The sequence below is a fragment of the Onychostoma macrolepis genome, chromosome 25, assembly GCF_012432095.1.
Source record: "Onychostoma macrolepis isolate SWU-2019 chromosome 25, ASM1243209v1, whole genome shotgun sequence".
In the NCBI taxonomy this organism is placed as follows: Eukaryota; Metazoa; Chordata; class Actinopteri; order Cypriniformes; family Cyprinidae; genus Onychostoma; species Onychostoma macrolepis.
Window position 1 is genome coordinate 9,071,400 of NC_081179.1, and position 17,884 is coordinate 9,089,283.

Genomic DNA, 17,884 nt, shown 5'->3' on the forward strand with positions numbered 1-17,884 from the left:
CAGAAAGACCGACCGTAACAAAGTAACCTCCGTATTTTTCCCTCCGTTTTGTTTTCTCGTTTTACCCAGTGTTTTTTCTTTCCGTTGTGCATCTATGGATCCCTATGTTCGGCCCGAATTCCTCCTCCTCCTGCTGGAGCAGGGGGAACGATCTCTCGAGGACCACACCAGACTATTCCTGATGATAGCTAATGACACCAGCTACCCGGACGGCACGCTCTGCTCATTCTACAACGCAAGTCTGAACACCGCGTGCAGAGCGCTGTCGTCCGAGGATGGTCCTCGAGAGGATTTCGCCGCCGTGGAGTGGATTCTGGTGAGAAACGGATCACCCCTCACCGTCTCTTCCGAGGATGATCTCGCCAGATCCACTCCAGACCCAGAGCCCAGCCCACCAACTCCCAGCGGTACGGAGCATCAGCCCGAGCCCACCGATGACGGAGAGCCATTGCCGCTGCGATCTGCGAGCCAGCGGCCGAGCGACTGAGCGGAAGATCGCCCGGAAGTTGAGCCCAACACGTCAGATCAGGTGCGAGCGGCGGCGGTGCCCATCGCGAGGAGCCAACCGTGGGCGGTGTGGCGCGGTGGAGCTCCGCCCCCTGCATCACGGCTGAGGATGAGCTGATCATCTATCTGGGGCTGCTGGACATGGAGGAGGATTTACTGGACTGGGAAGCGGATCTGGAGGTCAACGTTTCCCTTCACCAGCCGCCGTTCGCGGTCCAGGAAAGCCCGCCCGGCAGAGAGTATGCAAGCCCGCCGGCAGAGTATGGCAAGCCATGACGAGAGTATAGCAAGCCCGCCGGCAGAGAGTATATGGCAAGCCATGACAGAGTATGGCAAGCCATGACGAGAGTATGGCAAACCCGCCGGCAGAGTATGGCAAGCCATGACGAGAGAGTATGGCAAGCCATGACAGAGAGTATGGCAAACCGCCCGGCAGAGAGTATATGGCAAGCCGCCGGCAGAGAGTATGGCAAGCCCGCCCGGCAGAGAGTATGGCAAACCCGCCCAGAGAGTATGGCAAGCCCGCCGGCAGAGTATAGCAAGCCGCCGGCAGAGTATAGCAAACCCGCCGGCAGAAGTATAACAAGCCCGACAGAGAGTATAACAAGCCATGACAGAAGTATAGCAAGCCCGCCGGCAGAAGTATAGCAAGCCGCCGGCAGAGAGTATAGCAAACCATGACGAGAGTATAGCAAACCCGCCGGCAGAAGTATGGCAAACCCGCGGCAGAGAGTATGGCAAGCCATGACGAAGTATAGCAAGCCATGACAGAGAGTATGGCAAGCCCGCCGGCAGAGAGTATAGCAAACCATGACAGAGAGTATGGCAAACCCGCCGGCAGAGAGTATGTAAACCCGCCGGCAGAGAGTATGGCAAGCCCGCCGGCAGAGAGTATAACAAGCCCGCCGGCAGAGAGTATAGCAAGCCATGACGAGAGTATAGCAAGCCCGCCGGCAGAGAGTATAGCAAACCCGCCGGCAGAGAGTATGGCAAGCCCGCCCGGCAGAAGTATGGCAAGCCGCCGGCAGAGAGTATGGCAAACCCGCCGGCAGAGAGTATGGCAAGCCGCCGGCAGAGAGTATGGCAAGCCCGCCCGGCAGAAGTATGGCAAGCCCGCCGACAGAGAGTATGGCAAGCCGCCAGAGCCTGCCCTCGAAACCCGCCAGAGCCTGCCCTCGCAAGAGCCCGCCAGTGCCTGCCCCTCGCGAAACCGCCAGTGCCTGCCCCTCGCAAGAGCCCGCCAGTGCCTGCCCTCGCAAACCCGCCAGTGCCTGCCCCTCGCAAGAGCCCTCTAGAGTCTCCGCTGGTTCCGTCCAGCACAGCGCTTCAGCGCCCCCAGTGCCTGCGCCAGAAGGCGCTCCCAAGAGTCTCCGCTGGTTCCGTCCAGCACAGCGCTTCAGAGCGCCCCCAGTGCCTGCGCCAAGAAGGCGCTCCCAAGAGTCTCCGCTGGTTCCGTCCAGCACAGCGCTTCAGAGCGCCCCCAGTGCCTGCGCCAAGAAGGCGCTCCCAAGAGTCTCCGCTGGTTCCGTCCAGCACAGCGCTTCAGAGCGCCCCCAGTGCCTGCGCCAAGAAGGCGCTCCCAAGAGTCTCCGCTGGTTCCGTCCAGCACAGCGCTTCAGCGCCCCCAGTGCCTGCGCCACGAAGGCGCTTCCAAGAGTCCCCGCTGGTCCCGTCCAGCACCGCGCTGCCAGAGCGCCCCCAGTGCCTGCGCCACGTGGCGCTTCCAAGAGTCCCCGCTGGTCCCGTCCAGCACCGCTGCCAGAGCGCCCCCAGTGCCTGCACCAAGAAGGCGCCTCCCTGTCTCCAGCGCTGCAAGAGCGCCTCCCTGTCTCCAGCTGCAAGAGCGCCTCCCTGTCTCCAGCGCTGCAAGCGCCTCCCTGTCTCCGCTGCAAGAGCGTCTCCCTGTCTCCAGCGCTGCCAGAGCGCCCCAAGTGTCCGCGCTTCCAGAGCGCCCCCAGTGCCGGCCCCTGCAAATGCCCACCCTCCCACCGCTCCTGCCTCCTCCACCGCTGTCGCCTGGCAGCCCCTCTGCTCGCCCTCAGCCCACCATCAATACGGTGCGAGCCCCACAGGACTGCCATCCTCCAGCACCGCCGGGCTGGAGTATCCTCACCTCCGCCTCCAACCTCCTCGGCCCGGACTCTGCCTCGGCCCGTTGACCCAGCGGCTCCACCTCGGCTCCTAGCTCCCTCGCCTCCACCGTCACCCGTCGATCCTCCAGCTCCACCAGGCTCCCTCGTCCCTCCGGCTCCGCCTTGGTCGGGCGTCGACCCGCCATCGCCTCAGGACTCCGCTCCTCCGGCTGCACCTCGTCGCTCCGTCCCACCGGCTCAGTTGGGCTCCTTCCTCCCGCCAGCTCCACCTTGGTCCTCAGTCGCTCCGGCTCCGCCCGCGGATCTCCGAGCTCCGCCGCCTCGGTCGCCAGAGCACTCTGCTCCACCTTGGCCCCGGATCCTCGGCATTCCCTGGCTCGTCGGCTTTCCGTCTCCGCCTCGGGCTCCTCCACCACCTGCTCCGCCGCGTTGGTCGGCCCCTGGGGCTGGAGGCCATTCCTCCTCCATGGCTCCTCCCTCCGTCGGCTCCACCGTGGGCCATCATCATGGCTGTGGCCTGGGTCCGGCCAGGCTCCTCCTGCTCCGGGTCCCTCCTGTCTCTTCCTGGCTCCTCCCTCCTTCGTTGCCTCCCTGGTCTCTGTCTGCCGACCTCCTCCCGGTGGTCCGTCCTCCTCCTGAGCCTCCGCCATGGTTCCCACCGTTTCCCCCTCTGTTGTTCCACGGTGCGAGGACGCACCTTCCGGGAGGGGGGAGTAATGTCACGTCCCTGGACTGTCTTGTGTGTGTTTTGCTCCCCATGTGTGCCCTGTGACCTAGTTTCTGTCTCCCCTTGATTGGTTAATTTGATTCCAGGTGTGTCTCCTTTAGTTCCTTGATTGTCCTGTCCTTAAAACCCCAGTCCTTTCAGTTAGTGTTTGTCGGTCTTTGAAAGTCATCCTGTACGTCAACCTAAGTGTCTACCCTACCTGTGATCTGTGTTCCTGCCTATTAAACTCCCGTGTTGCTATTCCTCGTCTCCTCGTTCCTGATTCCCGGGCTCCCCCGTGAGTTGTGACACGTACACAAAACCAACAAATAAAACAAAACAATTTGCTTCATACATTTACAGCAAAATCAGAATACAGGCAGTTTTAGCTTAAAATGAAAAAGAATATAATAAATAATGATGAATTACAAAATTCTAGTAGCCTATTTGAAAAAAATATTGTTAGGTGATGCTAACTGGCTAGCTAACTAGCTACTTGATGCTAACTCAAGGTAGGTCTTAAATACAAAGTCCAAATATTTTTATTCAACCAAGTTAATGTGCATTTGATGGAAAAACAAAAGATTTGATGTTCAGAACAGAGTACAGCCCATTGCCCCCTGCATTTACCCCACCTGGATGGTGGGGTATTTTACCCTTTTTTTTTTCTCTCTACTGTGACGTCTATCCGAGTGAAACAGCATCTGAAATGAGAGGGCGGGACTTGATTTCGTCCTTCGAGAATTGATTGCATCATTGGAACTTGAGGCATTGCTAACAAAATGGAGGCAGATCTGAATGCCAGTTTGCAGTTAATTGTGGGGGGATTTCTCTCCACTGGATTCACCACCGACACCCTAGCATGAAGAATATTTTTTATTATTATTAAGGATGACGGCAACGAGGACGGTCAATGGCACCAAACATGCCTAACTGCGAGAGAGAGAGAGAGAGAGAGAGAGAGACTTAGTACTTAGTACCTTGTACTTAGTTCAGGCTGTTTTCCTGACATCTGTATTCAAGGACTTATTACCCCAATTCACAAGAGTGGAGACAAATTGGACCCTAATAATTTCAGAGGCATTTGTGTGAGCAGTAATCTGGGGAAGTTATTTAACAGTATTTTAAACCATAGAATGGTAAACTTCCTTAACGAACACAGTGTCCTGAGTCCTAGTCAGATTGGCTTTCTTCCTAATTATAGAACTACACTATACACCCTACACACCCTAATCAATAAACACGTAAAACAGACCAAAAATGGAAAAATATTTGCATGTTTTATCGATTTCAAAAAAGCATTTGATTCTATTTGACACGATGGATTATATTATAAGCTTTTACAAAGTGGTGTAGGGGGTAAAGTTTATGACATTGTAAAATCAATGTATTCAAACAACAAATGTTCAATACCAAATTGGCAACAATCATACAGATTTCTTCACCCAGAAAAGAGGAGTGCGGCAGGGCTGTAGCCTGAGTCCAACACTAAAACATCTATATTAATGAATTAGCGGTGCAGTTGGAACAGTCTACAGCCCCTGGACTCACTCTACAAGACCAAAACATCAAGCTTTTGCTGTACGCAGATGACCTGGTGCTGCTGTCATCCACCCCACAGGGACTACAGCAGCACCTAGACCTGCTGGAGAACTACTGCCAGAACTGGGCCCTGCCAGTAAACCTCAAAAAGACCAACTTTATGGTCTTTCAGAAAAAGCCCAGATGCCAGGAACACAGATACCAGTTCAGTCTAGGCAGCACACTTACCTCGGCCTGATCATCACTGCATCAGGGAGTTTCAGTACGGCAGTGAATGCTCTCAAAGATAAAGCTCGAAGAGCTCTATTCGCAATCAAGAAAAAATTCCAAAATATTGAAATACCGCTTCCAATTTGGTGTAAAATCTTTGATAGTGTGATTCAGCCCATAGTGCTGTATGGAAGTGAGGTTTGGGGTCCACTCAGTGATCAGAGCTACACTAGATGGGACAGACAGAAGCCCTACACACAGAACAACCTGATCTCACAGAATTCCGTGTAATGACCACGGACTCTTAACCCCCGAATCTGTGGTGGCATCACGGAATCGCCGAAAATTCCGTGATGGGCTCACAGAAGTGATATCAATGTCAGTGACAGGCATCAGCCGTGGTCCACACACGGATCCATTACACGGAATTCTGTGAGACCATGTTGCAAATTATATATTGGGTAATAACATTGCCATTATTGCATACATGTTGGGGTGATTTTTCAATGTGAACAGTCAAAACAGTTTTATTTGCATTACATTATTTACACATTTATGAGCACGTAACCCAACTCCTGCCCCTAAACCTACCATTTGTAAATAAAACACAAGATATAACAGACAGACACAACTACCATCATAATTTATTCAAAAAGTATTAATATTCCAAGTCTTCCGAGGCAAAATGATTGATTTGTGAGAGGAATAGACGCGATCGCCGTCTCCGTCCACTATGTGCTGCAGTCTGTGCGAAAATTCAAAAAATGCCGCCAGAAGAAGCTTTACGTCAGCTTTAGTTGTGAAATACCATTGGCTCTTGCGTGTCTCGTGATTGATTGCGTCATGCTGTTGTGACAGGCTATTGGTTCTTGTACGTCTCGTGACCGATTGCGTCATGCTACGGCCCGGGAGTATCTTTTTGAATGAGATGTAAGCGCGTTAACAGAGCGGGATCATTTTCAGCGATTAAAACCTTAGCTGTGTCCGAAATCGCTCACTCGTTCACTCATTCACTAATCCCTATATAGTGTAAGGCAGTTGAGTGCACTATATTAGAAAGGAGTGAACGAAATGAAGTGAACGGATTCGGACGGTGACGTGCACTGCGCGTGAGACTTGGCTGTTGCAAAAACATCTACTTTTATATTTCATGTACCTCATTTTAGAAAATAATATTAATAGCAATAACACTTAAAATGACTATTGTAATCAGCTTTGTGATTTCATTGACGGTATATTATTCATTTGTTCTGTAATATGGTCATAATCATTAAATACTATTAAAATATTGTCAACAAAAATAAACTCACATTAGCACATATTAATAATTGTATGTATTTATTGTTTGTAGTATCTTGAAACTCTCCCGAGCAGCGTTTTTGCACTCAAATAAGATGACCGTAGAGCGCCCTCAGGCGACCGTTAATTTGACATCAGAATGAATACACTACCAACGAACATTTTTAAAAAATCCACCAAATTCATCATTTTTGTAAATTAAACGGCATCTTTCGTTCAAACTCGCTCGCTCCCGCTCTCTCTAACATTTCGTCGGTTCTCCGCATTGGATTGTGGGAAATAGTGCTTCAGCGAGTGTACATCGGTTGTACCATAGACATAATAAATACCTTTATTATATTTATATGTCTATGGGTTGTACACTCGAAATCAGAATGCATTGTGGGTAAAAAGTAGTGAACGAATGTAGGGAATGAAGTCGTTCACTCAGAATTCGGACAGCACTACAAAATGGCTGACACCCGATATAGTGCACCATATAGTGGATAGGGAGCGGTTTCGGACACAGCTCTTGTGTTTTACTCTCTTCTTCGCATAAAGACTTTGTATGGCTTCAGAAGACTTGGAATGCAACACGACTTGTTTGTAATGCTTTTATACTGCTTGTTTATGGACAGTTTTTGCAATAAATACCCGTGACTGCACTTATATTTGCCTGTGTGTGTTTTATATTGTTCAGAAGTGGGTAAGTTTAGGGGTGAGTTAGGTACTCCAGTGAAAGTATAAATTTATATACAAATATAACTGCATCGGAGTCACTCTTTTTACGTGGTCCGATGCAGCGCTGGTGTTGAACCAGTGAATCCGTGCGTGGTTCACGGCTGATGCCTGTTACTGACTTACATTGTTATCACTTCTGTGAGCCCATCACGGAATTTTCGGCGATTCCGTGATGCCACCACAGATTCGGGGGTTGAGAGTCCGTGGTCATTACACGGAATTCTGTGAGATCAGGTTGGAATTTAGTGTCACATTTATGTTGGATGAGCTCACAGTAGGACACTATAATTCAGAGATTAAGAGATACATTCCTAGAGATAATACTACAAATGAAGATGAGATTGTTTCTTACATCTTTTATGCAATGAGGCATGATTTGCAACCTTTCCATGTGGGAAGACTAACATTTAAAAACTACACAAAAAGTATGTTAACTTTGTTAATATATGGCATATTCCCAGCTAACACACGACGTAACTGTTACGTAACCTATTGGTAATTTTTGGTAATTTCATGATTTACCAATAGGCAACGTAACCACGACGTCGTATGCACGTATTGCCATTGCCATCTCATTACCAACTGACAACGTCGGCAGTACGTCCTCCTAACGTAACAGGATAACCAAGAATGTCCCAGAGAGGTACTCTAATCGTAATATATTGGTAACTTCATGACTTAGTGGCAATGTAACTGCAACGTTGTATGCACGTAATTTCATTACCATAATTTTTGTACGTTCTTCATGCTCTCTGATTACCATAATGCTATTTAAAAAGTGTGATTAAACTTCTGACACAAGATTGAACGTTCCTTCTTATAAAATGTGTTTCTTTTCACCAAGTCAGAATATGGACGATTGCTTTTAATATGCCTTTGTATAGCCCTATTAATAAATTCACATCAATTACACCCATACAGCACTGTTAAATATGTTGAAATATATTTTGAAAATATATTTTAAAAATACATAAAACAAAGTTAAAAAATTGTTCCTCACGATACATGTGTAAATATGTGTACAAAAAAATAAATTCCTATGCCCTAGATTTTAATGAATGTTTTTTCAATGTTGTTTCTACACCACGTTTACCATTTCTAAAGCTATTATATTATTTACGTAAAATTCTGCGTGACTTCTACGTGCTTTAATGGACGAGCGCACGCTGAACCGGAGTGGAGGAAGTCACCATGGAAACGGGCGGCAGCTCAACTGTCAAGCAGCAACTTCGTCTTTCACTGTTGTTTTTACTAATTTCAGGTAAGTTTAGTCTCTAAAATTACACAAATTGTACATACAAGCGTTCCTGACACTTTCTTTCACGTAAATGACACGCTTCCGTTGAATATTTACTTTACAGAAATGGTTTAGTGTCTTCGGAAAAAGTCCGTTAGCATCTCAACCGTGAGCTAACTATAAGAGGTAACCTTAACTATAGACTTGAGCTCTTGTTTATGAAAGTTTGGGCTTTTAATGTAATCTTATGTGTAGATGAGCGTTTTTTATATAAAGTTTTTGCTGGCAGTTTGTCAACGGATGAAGTAAGCTAACGTTAATTAATTTAACCTAAAAGTATGCACTGTACAGTTAATCGGATACGTCACTTACATGGAGCGTGAAAATGTGCTGAAACTGAAAACAGGTTTTGATCTTTCATGGTAAACACATATTGATACCACTTGTTCTGTGATTTCAGAAGCGTCAGAAAAAACCCTCTATTACACAGAAGTTCCTGATTTTAACATTTCTGAAGGGAGCTGCTGACAGAGAAATACACATCACAGGTGATCTGATATCGCCTATATCACCAAGCATCTGTAATTTTCTTTTGCAAAATTATATATATATGGGTCATTCTATAATTAAGGGTACATTTCAAGTCCATTGGTTGTATTTATCATTTTTACTGAATATTCACTTCAAGCAATGATCACTTTTATATTTGGGCACATTCCTCTTTATTTCATGCATAAAAGTCAACCAGTTCCAAAAGTTAATTAGGAGAAAATACAGATGCTGTACTGGAAATAACAGTTTTTGTGCTGTCCGATTTGCTAAAAGTCAAGTTTTGCCTTTCAAATTAACACTACAATACATGTTTTTGTATATTATTTTCATCATTATTTGTTAAAAATAATCATTAAAACAAGGCAAATGTATTTTAAAAACTAATTCACTTGTTTATATCTATTAAATTATTAACTTTGTGTGTGTCCGAGAAATCTTTGTCAACTGTGTTACCCATTGACAAAACCCCTATAAATCAGCAATGGTTTGTTCCAAAGTCACATGTCCAACATCATGTGATGTCACAACCTTCAGTGGTGGGAATTTTAAATACAGTGTGGTAAGTTTCTACTCCTCCTCTTCAATTTTTAATCATTATTATTGTCTACACATAGAGTAGATGAATTGCTCATCAACTGTGTTATCAACATGGTCGTGTGTACTTACTTTAGATATTATATTTACAAAAATGTAGATAAAATGTATAAAAACACTAGTTGATCAAGGTAATGTGGGGACATGTTCAAGGTCTACAGTTAGCACAAGGCCCTAAAATGGAAGAAATGTCAACTGTGTTACTTGTCAACTGTGTTACCCATCAAGTGTAACACGGTTGACAGGGATTAACACGGTTGACAATGTTGGCTGGGTTTCTTGTCATAGTTTATGCCTATATTGAGTATTGTTGATAAAAACATACATGAACTATTGTTATAACACAGGAATGACATGGTAAAATATGAACAAGTGTAATTACATAGTAATAGTTATTTTATAAAACGTGATTCACATTAAGGGATTAATTTAACTAATCTTAACACTATAATATTATCTATATATTGCACTGAATAAATCATTACACTCGATTAAAGGAGCATTCCATAGCTTTTCAGCAAAATGTATATTATCTCCAGAAATATACATATATCAACAAACAAGGATTTCATGAAGTATGGTTCATTTTTATATGATTTCATGGTTTGGAATGGTGGGTTTCTGCTGACATTTATTTAATGTGATCCCTATCAAGCAAGGTTGAAAATTATAAAGTGCTCTTAATCTTGTTTTAGGAAATTATGTTATCTGCTGCAGAGAAGCAGCGCCAGTACAGGGCTCGGCGTGATGCTGATCCTGAGAGAAGGGCTGCGTATTTACAAAAACATAGACTGTTTTGTGAATGAGACTAATGAAGTATTAACAGCATTTTTTAAAGTTTTTGTTTGTTTTCTCCATTGTTTCAAGAGAGTTAATTAATTACTTGTTGCTGACACTTGTCAAAATAAAAAGGTTTTATTTTAAAGAAAGGTTTCTCTTTTTCTCCTAATGCATCCTGTCAACTGTGTTACTTTATCTGTCAATTGTGTTACGTGTGATTTTTGTGTCATAAATCTTTAATTGTAGGCAAAATTTTTATAAAAATTATAAAAAGGACATCTCTAGAGTGAACAGTATTACATAAAGATGTTGAATAACTCTAGATTCAGTGTAATGGAGAATTATGTTGAAAAAATATCCATCCTTGATGATAGTATACCAAAGAATATCCGTTATTCAGTTTAAAATTCATATTTTTTAAATCAGTTAGACATACAACCTCAAAACCCCTGGTGAATAGACTCAATAACTTTCAAACAAATGTTTTATCATATGTGTAGTACTTCATTTATTTCTTCTATGACACCACTTTTGTCTGTAACACAGTTGACAAAACAATGAATCAAATATTTATTTTCATTTAAATATTTAAAAAGTAATTTGAGCTTAAGCTTGGCAACTAATGAATTTAGAACAATATGGGGTATATTATGGAAACAACTAGATTATTTTGCAGAAAAGCACACTGATTTCTTCACTTTTTGTTGACCTGAAATGTACCCTAATTATAGAATGACCCATATATATATATATATATATATATATATATATGTGAGTGTGTGTGTGCGTTTGTTTGTTTGTTTGCTTGTTAGTTATTTTAAAAGGGCTTTGATGTCCAAACATAAATAACACTGTTTGAGCATTACTAAATAAGTAAACCTAAAAATGTACATTCTGTTATTAAATTGTACATTCTGTAAATTATTATTTTTCTTTTCTGCATTTCACCTCTGCTATATTTTAAATAAACCTGGTATTGTGACAGATTGTTTATGTTCCTAGATTCTTCCATGCTGACGGTCGTGCACAAGAGTTAGAGCGTATCTCCTGTCGAAGAACATCTCTAGACATTATGAACCATCTGTCTAGTAAGTAATACCTCAAATATACACTACCTAAAGTTTAAGGGTCAGATTTATCATGTATTAGTATTTTTTGCTCACCACTGCTGCATTTATTTGATTAAAATACAGTAAAACAGTAATATTGTAAAATTACCATTTTTTAATAACAATTTCCTATCTCAGTATGTTTTAAAAAGTGATCAAAGCTGAATCTACAGTCTTCAGTGTCACATGATCCTTCAGAAATCATGCTTTGCGAAAACAAGAATAAATTACCTTTTACAATATATTCATATAGAAAACAGTTATTTTAAATAATAATATTTCACAACATTACTGTTTTTATTTATGATCAAATAAAGGCAGTTTTCTTGGTGAACATAAGAGACTTATTTCAAAAACATAAACTGACCACAAACTTTAATAACACAAGTGATTTGAATATTAATTCATTTATTCTAATAAAATGCAAGAAGCTTTTAAAAATATTAACGTAAATAGTCATTTTTTTCCTCTGGTGATTTGTATTGTATACCCATAATGCAATGCACAGTGCCGTAGATTCCCATTCTCTATCTCCAAGCTTCACGCTCTCACACCATGTCTACAATGGATGCGACAAAGTGACTGTTAAAAATCATTTGAACTTTTTGTTAGTACGTCATAAATAGAACGAGGCATCAGATTACTGTCAGGGATTTGTTGTGTCGTGCCGCACTGCATCCAGTCGTAAATATCGTTACATATGATGTATGTATGATGCCATCCATAACTGATAGAACGTTTCTATTTCAGAGACTGAAAATCATCAATAAACCAAAAGGTAATTATAACTTATTTCAAGAATAAGAATAAGAATAACAAGAATAAATAAAAATGCATCTGTGACTTAATATTGCTTCTTATTTTTCAGTGAAAGTTGAAAGTTCTCATTAAACACATTGCTTTCTTCTCATCTTTGTGCATTTTCAGATGTTGTGCATATTTATGAATCAAAATTTTTAACTTTATCTTTCTTTAACTTTTTAACATCAAATTAACATATTAATTGGTTGTCTTCTTTCTCTTTTTTTAGTTTGGTTTAGCTCCAACCCCAATTAAGCAGACCTGAGCAGCTGATCAAGGATCACCAGAAACTCTGCAGAAGGTTGGTCCTCCATGCCCAGGACTGGACACCAGTGTTGTAAGTCATCTATCTAGAAGTCATCCTGCCTCTCTGAATTGTCATGTTCAGAATAGATTGCAGGAGATCTCAACATTGTTTCTCAAGGTCCACTTACATGCAGAGTTTTGCTCCAACATAGTGCAGTGCACCTGAACAAACTAATACATTTTTCAGTTTTACTAACTATAAAGTCACAAACAGGTGAGTGTGATCAGGTGTGGACCTAAACTCTGGGTGTCAATCACTCAGGTCCCTTGCTCAGTAGTCAGTGGTTAAGGGCTGTCTCAGTCACAAAATTTAGTTTGCTCCTAAAAAATATGCAATATTTGACTCATATTCAATGATGCTATTATCTTTTTCCCCTTTTGTTTGTGTGTCAATCACAGCTAAATAAAACCAAAGGCCATTCAGCCACAGGTCACTGCATCTTTTGCTGTGTAAGTTTTTTTTGTTTTTAATGTCAAACACATTTTCAGTATTTATATTTGGTTTGGTTTGTATAACCATTTTAGAGTCACCGTTTGATGCACGGTTCTTGTGTACTATCCTTTTAACATTTCAGCAGCTGACTTTTTAGTACTTGCATAGTAATTTTAATTGTACCACATTTGCAATGCATATTGCAACCAAAGACTTAAACTACTTCAGTCTATGTGCATTTAATTTATTTAATACACGAGTTTCACAATTTGAGTTGAATTACTGAAATAAATGAACTTTTCCACAACATTCTAATTTATTGAGATGCACCTGTATATAGCAGGGCTCCAGACTAACTTTTTAGAGCAGTGGCACCAGCGCCACTGAGTTCTACAGATGGTGGCGCCAGAAGCAGATTTGGTAAAGCTGGGGTGGTGTGTGGGGTATTAAAATAAAGATAATTAAATCATAAAATTATTATAATTTTGCGTTAATAAGTGTAGTTACTAGTAATATTACACATTTATTTCTTGGTAATGCACATTTGACAGTAAAGCACTGAGCTTGAATTGAAGCACAAAATTTACTTTTATTAACAACAGTAACGTGCAAAATGTAAGTTTTATATAGAAAATTAACATATTCTACTCTTATTAAATGTACCATTATTTGTTTGTAGTATTATATGGAACTGACCAACAACTTCAGTGATTATAAAAGGAGCTCTCTTGCTTTGTGTGTGATTCAGCCAGAGAAGTTTGTTTTTCAGTGCACTTTGTGACTTTTCTTACTTCATACACAAAAAAGAGCAAATATTTTACAAAATTTGATTTCTTGATGATTTAAAATTTTATAATAGTGATTTTATAATTTCAAAATATAAAGTACAAATGAATAACTAATAAGCCTATAAGTGTTCCTCTGCCACCATCTACTGGTTATAGTGGTAATTTGATGCCCCTTTTTTAATTTTTTAATTTTTTTATTTTACAAGTGTTTGTTTACCACAAAGTATATTTTGGTCATTCCTTTAAAAATAACATTTTAATTGTATGCTTTTTAAAGTTTTAAAGTGCTGTAAATAGTTGTGTGAAATACTTAAATGTGCTTGAATTTCTCTCTCAAAAGGTTGTACAAACCCTAAAATGCATAATGTAATGAAATTCAACTATTTCTGCCACAACACCACGGTTATAGTTAGCGTTACTACTTCTGGTTATATGTCAGCGTTGTTTGACCTGTTTATAACAGATTTCTGTGCAGAATTTGAATGCTTCTCACTGGATCTTGCAGCACTGTGCAGTAACAGTGTCGCGAAATCAACACTGCTTCCTGAGTAAACCTGTTCTGAGCTCGGAGAAGTTTGATTGCTCTGCGCTGATCCGAGCTGATAAATGGTCTGTGCTGCACAGCTCAAACGAGTAGCGCTGTTTCACTAGCTTTTGTTCCGCTTGATGTTTCTCATATGCAACAGAAATAGCAGCGCTTATGAGGTGGGGCAACGTAGTGGTCATGCTAGTGTGATTGCTCACAAAACTTAGTCGCACCGGCAGAAAAAACGGTCACAAAATGCAACCATTTGGTTGCAGTCTGGAGCCCTGTATAGGAAGTGACCAAAAACTGTGTTAAAAATTCTAGAAAATTTTCTTATCCTGTGAGTCTCCACTCTTTTGTGCCCTGAGGTGGAAATGCCCAAACAGTAGGGAAAACTCTTGTGTACTTTTACATTTTGACAACCATTGTTTTTATTATTATTATTTTTACATTTACATTTTGGTTATTGTTTTCTTTCTCACTTTAGATGCTGGTGAAAAACTGCCAGGCTAAAGCATTCAAAGTGGAAACTTCTGTTGTGGCTCAATAATCCAGGATTGTGATGGTGGAAGGAGCAGAAGAACCAGAAGATCAGAGATCAGGCAGAGATCTACTGGTGCGCCTGAGGAAACAGATCTACCTCATGTCTTAGTTAAACCAAAGATTCTCATCACTCACCTCCATGCCGTTCCGAACCTGTAAGACTTTTGTTCATCTTTGAAACATAAATGTATATCTTTTAATGAAATCTGAGAAATTTCTGCCCTCCATTTCACAGTTTATGCAACTACCACTTTCAAGCCTCAGAGAGGTAGTAAATACATCATTAAAGTAAACCCATGTGACTCCAGTTGTTTAACCTCAATTTATGAAGTGATATGAATGTTTTGTGTGCACAAAAACTTTGCATTTTATTTACAAAATAACATGTTCACGAGAGCACCATGATGCATCACTGTTGGGTTGGCATGAGAGCTGGCCATCTCATGGTGCTTTTGTGAAAATGCTTTGGAGATTTGTGAATAAAGACATACTATTTTTGTTATTGCTGTTTTATGCGTACACATGGCATCTGTTAAAAATATCTTCATTTGTGTTCTGCACAAAAGGGTCTTATGGGTTTGGAGCGACATGAGGGTAAGTAATTAATGACATAATTTACATTTTGGGTGAAATATGTTCTAATGTGGCTATAATTGGTCATTGTTATGTTTTATAAACATTTTCAATATTTTAAAGATTTATTGTTTTGAAAAATGATGTTTATACAGTCTACTTTTGTTGGTAACACTTTACAATAAGGTGTCATTTGTTAACATTAGTTAATGTATTAACTAACATGAACAAACAATGAACAATGCATTTATTACACTATTTATTAATCTTTGTTAATGTTAGTTAATGAAAATACAGTTGTTCATTGTTTATTCATGTTAGTTCACAGTGCAGTAATGTTAACAAACACAACTTGTGATTTTAATAATGCATTAGTAAATGCTGAAATTAACATTAACTAAGATTAATAAATGCTGTAGAAGTATTGTTCATTCTTAGTTCATGTTTACTAATGTTGTTAACTAATGAACCTTGTTGTAAAGTGTTACCCTTTTGTTAATATCAATACCTCTGTGATTATGGTATCTTTCCTTAATTATCTGAAATGTCTGCTAGCAAATATTATGCTAGCATATCTGTTTATAATGATGCTGAGCACAGAACGTCCTGAATGCTTTCATTCATATTTCGCTGTATATCCTATGTTTTTATTAATAATTTGGGTGTATTTTACTGTTCGTATTTGTGTGTTTTTCAAAATAAATGAACTGAATTCATTTTGAGTCTATTCATCATTCACAGCAGTTGAAAAAGCCTTTAAATTAGTTTGGGCATATGAGGACATAAATTAGGTTAAACTACTGCATGTCCGCCCATAGAAAATAAATAATTATAAACAAATTACCAGCTGATTACCAGCACACAACTATTGATCCGCAACGTTGCCACGACGTCGCAGTTACGAACTGGCGACGTCACAAAGTTACGTTGTGGCGACGTATACGCACCTTTCACTTTTCCGGTTGCCACGACGTAACTAGTTACGTCGCCACGACGTAACTTTGGTCACCAGATTACGTTGCGGTTACGTAACAGTTACGTATTTTTGTTAGCTGGGTTGAGATTGAAAGTTGGATATGAATATCATGTCATGGGACACAAGCTATGTCTCATCTGTCCTGACAGGTCCTCAACTTTATCAAGTGATGAGTCATTGTGAGCTATGGGACAATGATAAGCCTGGACAAATGATCTCTAAGTTTGCTTTTAGTGGCTCCACTACAGATGAAATGCGTTTTTATGACAAGTTTACATATGAGAGCCCAAAAGAAATGGCAACACTATCTCTGGAGCTGTTCAAGTGGCGTCATGAGACAATAAACTACCCATCCTGCATAGCAACTCTCAGGAATTACCTTAAAAAGAGACTAACTCAAGTGAATAAGAAAGGTTGGTCTTCAGTCTGTCCTCCCCCAATATTTAAATAGATTTGAGCCACTGAGCTCTTACAGGTGAAAAATAATTTTGAATTGCAATGCAGAAATTCCATCCTTTTTTATTAACTAAAGCAATAAAATTAGAAATCACCTCATTCTTAATACCCAGGATAGTGTTTTATAAAAAGGTAAGATGGATTTTTTTTTTCTTCCCCAATGAAACCGCGAGTCAGACTCATCCAGAAAGCTATCTTAGATTCTAGAGGGTCTCGTGTGAGTTGTTTAGCAACAGGATTTTACCCTCGTCACATCAACCTGACCCTGTTCAGAGACGGGCAGCCTGTAGCTGATCATGAGATCACTGGAGGAGATCTGCTGCCCAATGATGACGGGACGTACCAGATGAGGAAGAGTCTGGAGATCAGTGCTGCAGACAAACACAAATACACCTGCTCTGCCACACACCTCAGTCTGGACAACAGGATGACTGTGGATTTAGGTAAGAAATTCTTACTGGGCAAAAAATACCAAGCTAAAGTCTAAATGAATTTTTGGTTCATGTTTCAGAGTACGATCATGGAGAACCATTTAACTCAGTGATTCCATCAGTCCTAACAGTTTTGGTGTTGGTGTTGGCGTTTGAGGCTGCTGTTATTATATGGAGAAAGCGGCATGCAGGTAGGTCAAGAACTGAAAATAATTAAAACTGTCTAATGAGCTAAGCTCATTAGGAAAATCAAGGAAACTCAAACAGATGTTTTTTTATTTTTTTTAGCTACAATGAATTATTGCCATGCTGTTATGTTTTTATATTGTAGATTCATCAAACAGGGAATATTACTCTGCTTCTAGGGAGTACAGGCATTTATTTATTTATTTGCTGCTTCAAAATCAAAAATTTTACATTTGCATAATGTACTAACTTTCATTCTTATATATTTTTGAATCACGTCATTAACTGCAATTTAAAATTATTCTCAAACATTTTAGCATCTGAAGAAATCGTGGACACTTCAAGAAATGTTCAAGTTCAAGACACGAAGCCACATAGATGAATGGAGAACAGTCTTCAAACAGCTCCAAATTAAACTGTGTCTAAAAGGAGAGAAAGACTTTTACCAGCTTCCCATATTTCAGTTGTAATGAAACTATAGGCAACAAGACAACTATCACAAACAGAGAAGGCTTT

At 40.9% G+C, this 17,884-nt stretch overlaps 1 protein-coding gene and 2 long non-coding RNA genes across 3 annotated transcripts; all 3 read left to right on the plus strand.

Moving 5' to 3' along the window:
• Window positions 1-648: 648 nt before the first annotated feature.
• Window positions 649-17,750, plus strand: LOC131533847 (zinc-alpha-2-glycoprotein-like). Its single transcript, XM_058766276.1, has 7 exons — window positions 649-772; window positions 4,821-5,052; window positions 7,312-7,502; window positions 16,445-16,708; window positions 16,913-17,194; window positions 17,263-17,373; window positions 17,686-17,750. Exons 1-7 carry the CDS (start codon window positions 649-651, stop codon window positions 17,748-17,750), a joined length of 1,269 nt encoding a protein of 422 aa, XP_058622259.1.
• On the plus strand, window positions 8,280-9,688 carry LOC131534593 (uncharacterized). The gene is made up of 3 exons (XR_009269387.1): window positions 8,280-8,338; window positions 8,439-8,500; window positions 8,775-9,688. It is a non-coding gene; the product is annotated as an uncharacterized LOC131534593 (long non-coding RNA).
• On the plus strand, window positions 11,224-12,544 carry LOC131534592 (uncharacterized). The gene is made up of 3 exons (XR_009269386.1): window positions 11,224-11,328; window positions 12,100-12,127; window positions 12,380-12,544. It is a non-coding gene; the product is annotated as an uncharacterized LOC131534592 (long non-coding RNA).
• Window positions 17,751-17,884: the final 134 nt, after the last annotated feature.

What these genes read in the sequence shown, in the direction of transcription:
- LOC131533847 (XM_058766276.1), top strand. Translation starts at nt 649, where the DNA reads ATGGAGGAGGATTTACTGGACTGGGAAGCGGATCTGGAGGTCAACGTT. An exon ending in AAGCCCGCCGGCAGAGTATG is followed by an intron (nt 773 to 4,820) that starts GCAAGCCATGAC and finishes TTAATGAATTAG; the next exon opens with CGGTGCAGTTGGAACAGTCT. An exon ending in TGCCAGGAACACAGATACCA is followed by an intron (nt 5,053 to 7,311) that starts GTTCAGTCTAGG and finishes CTGTGAGATCAG; the next exon opens with GTTGGAATTTAGTGTCACAT.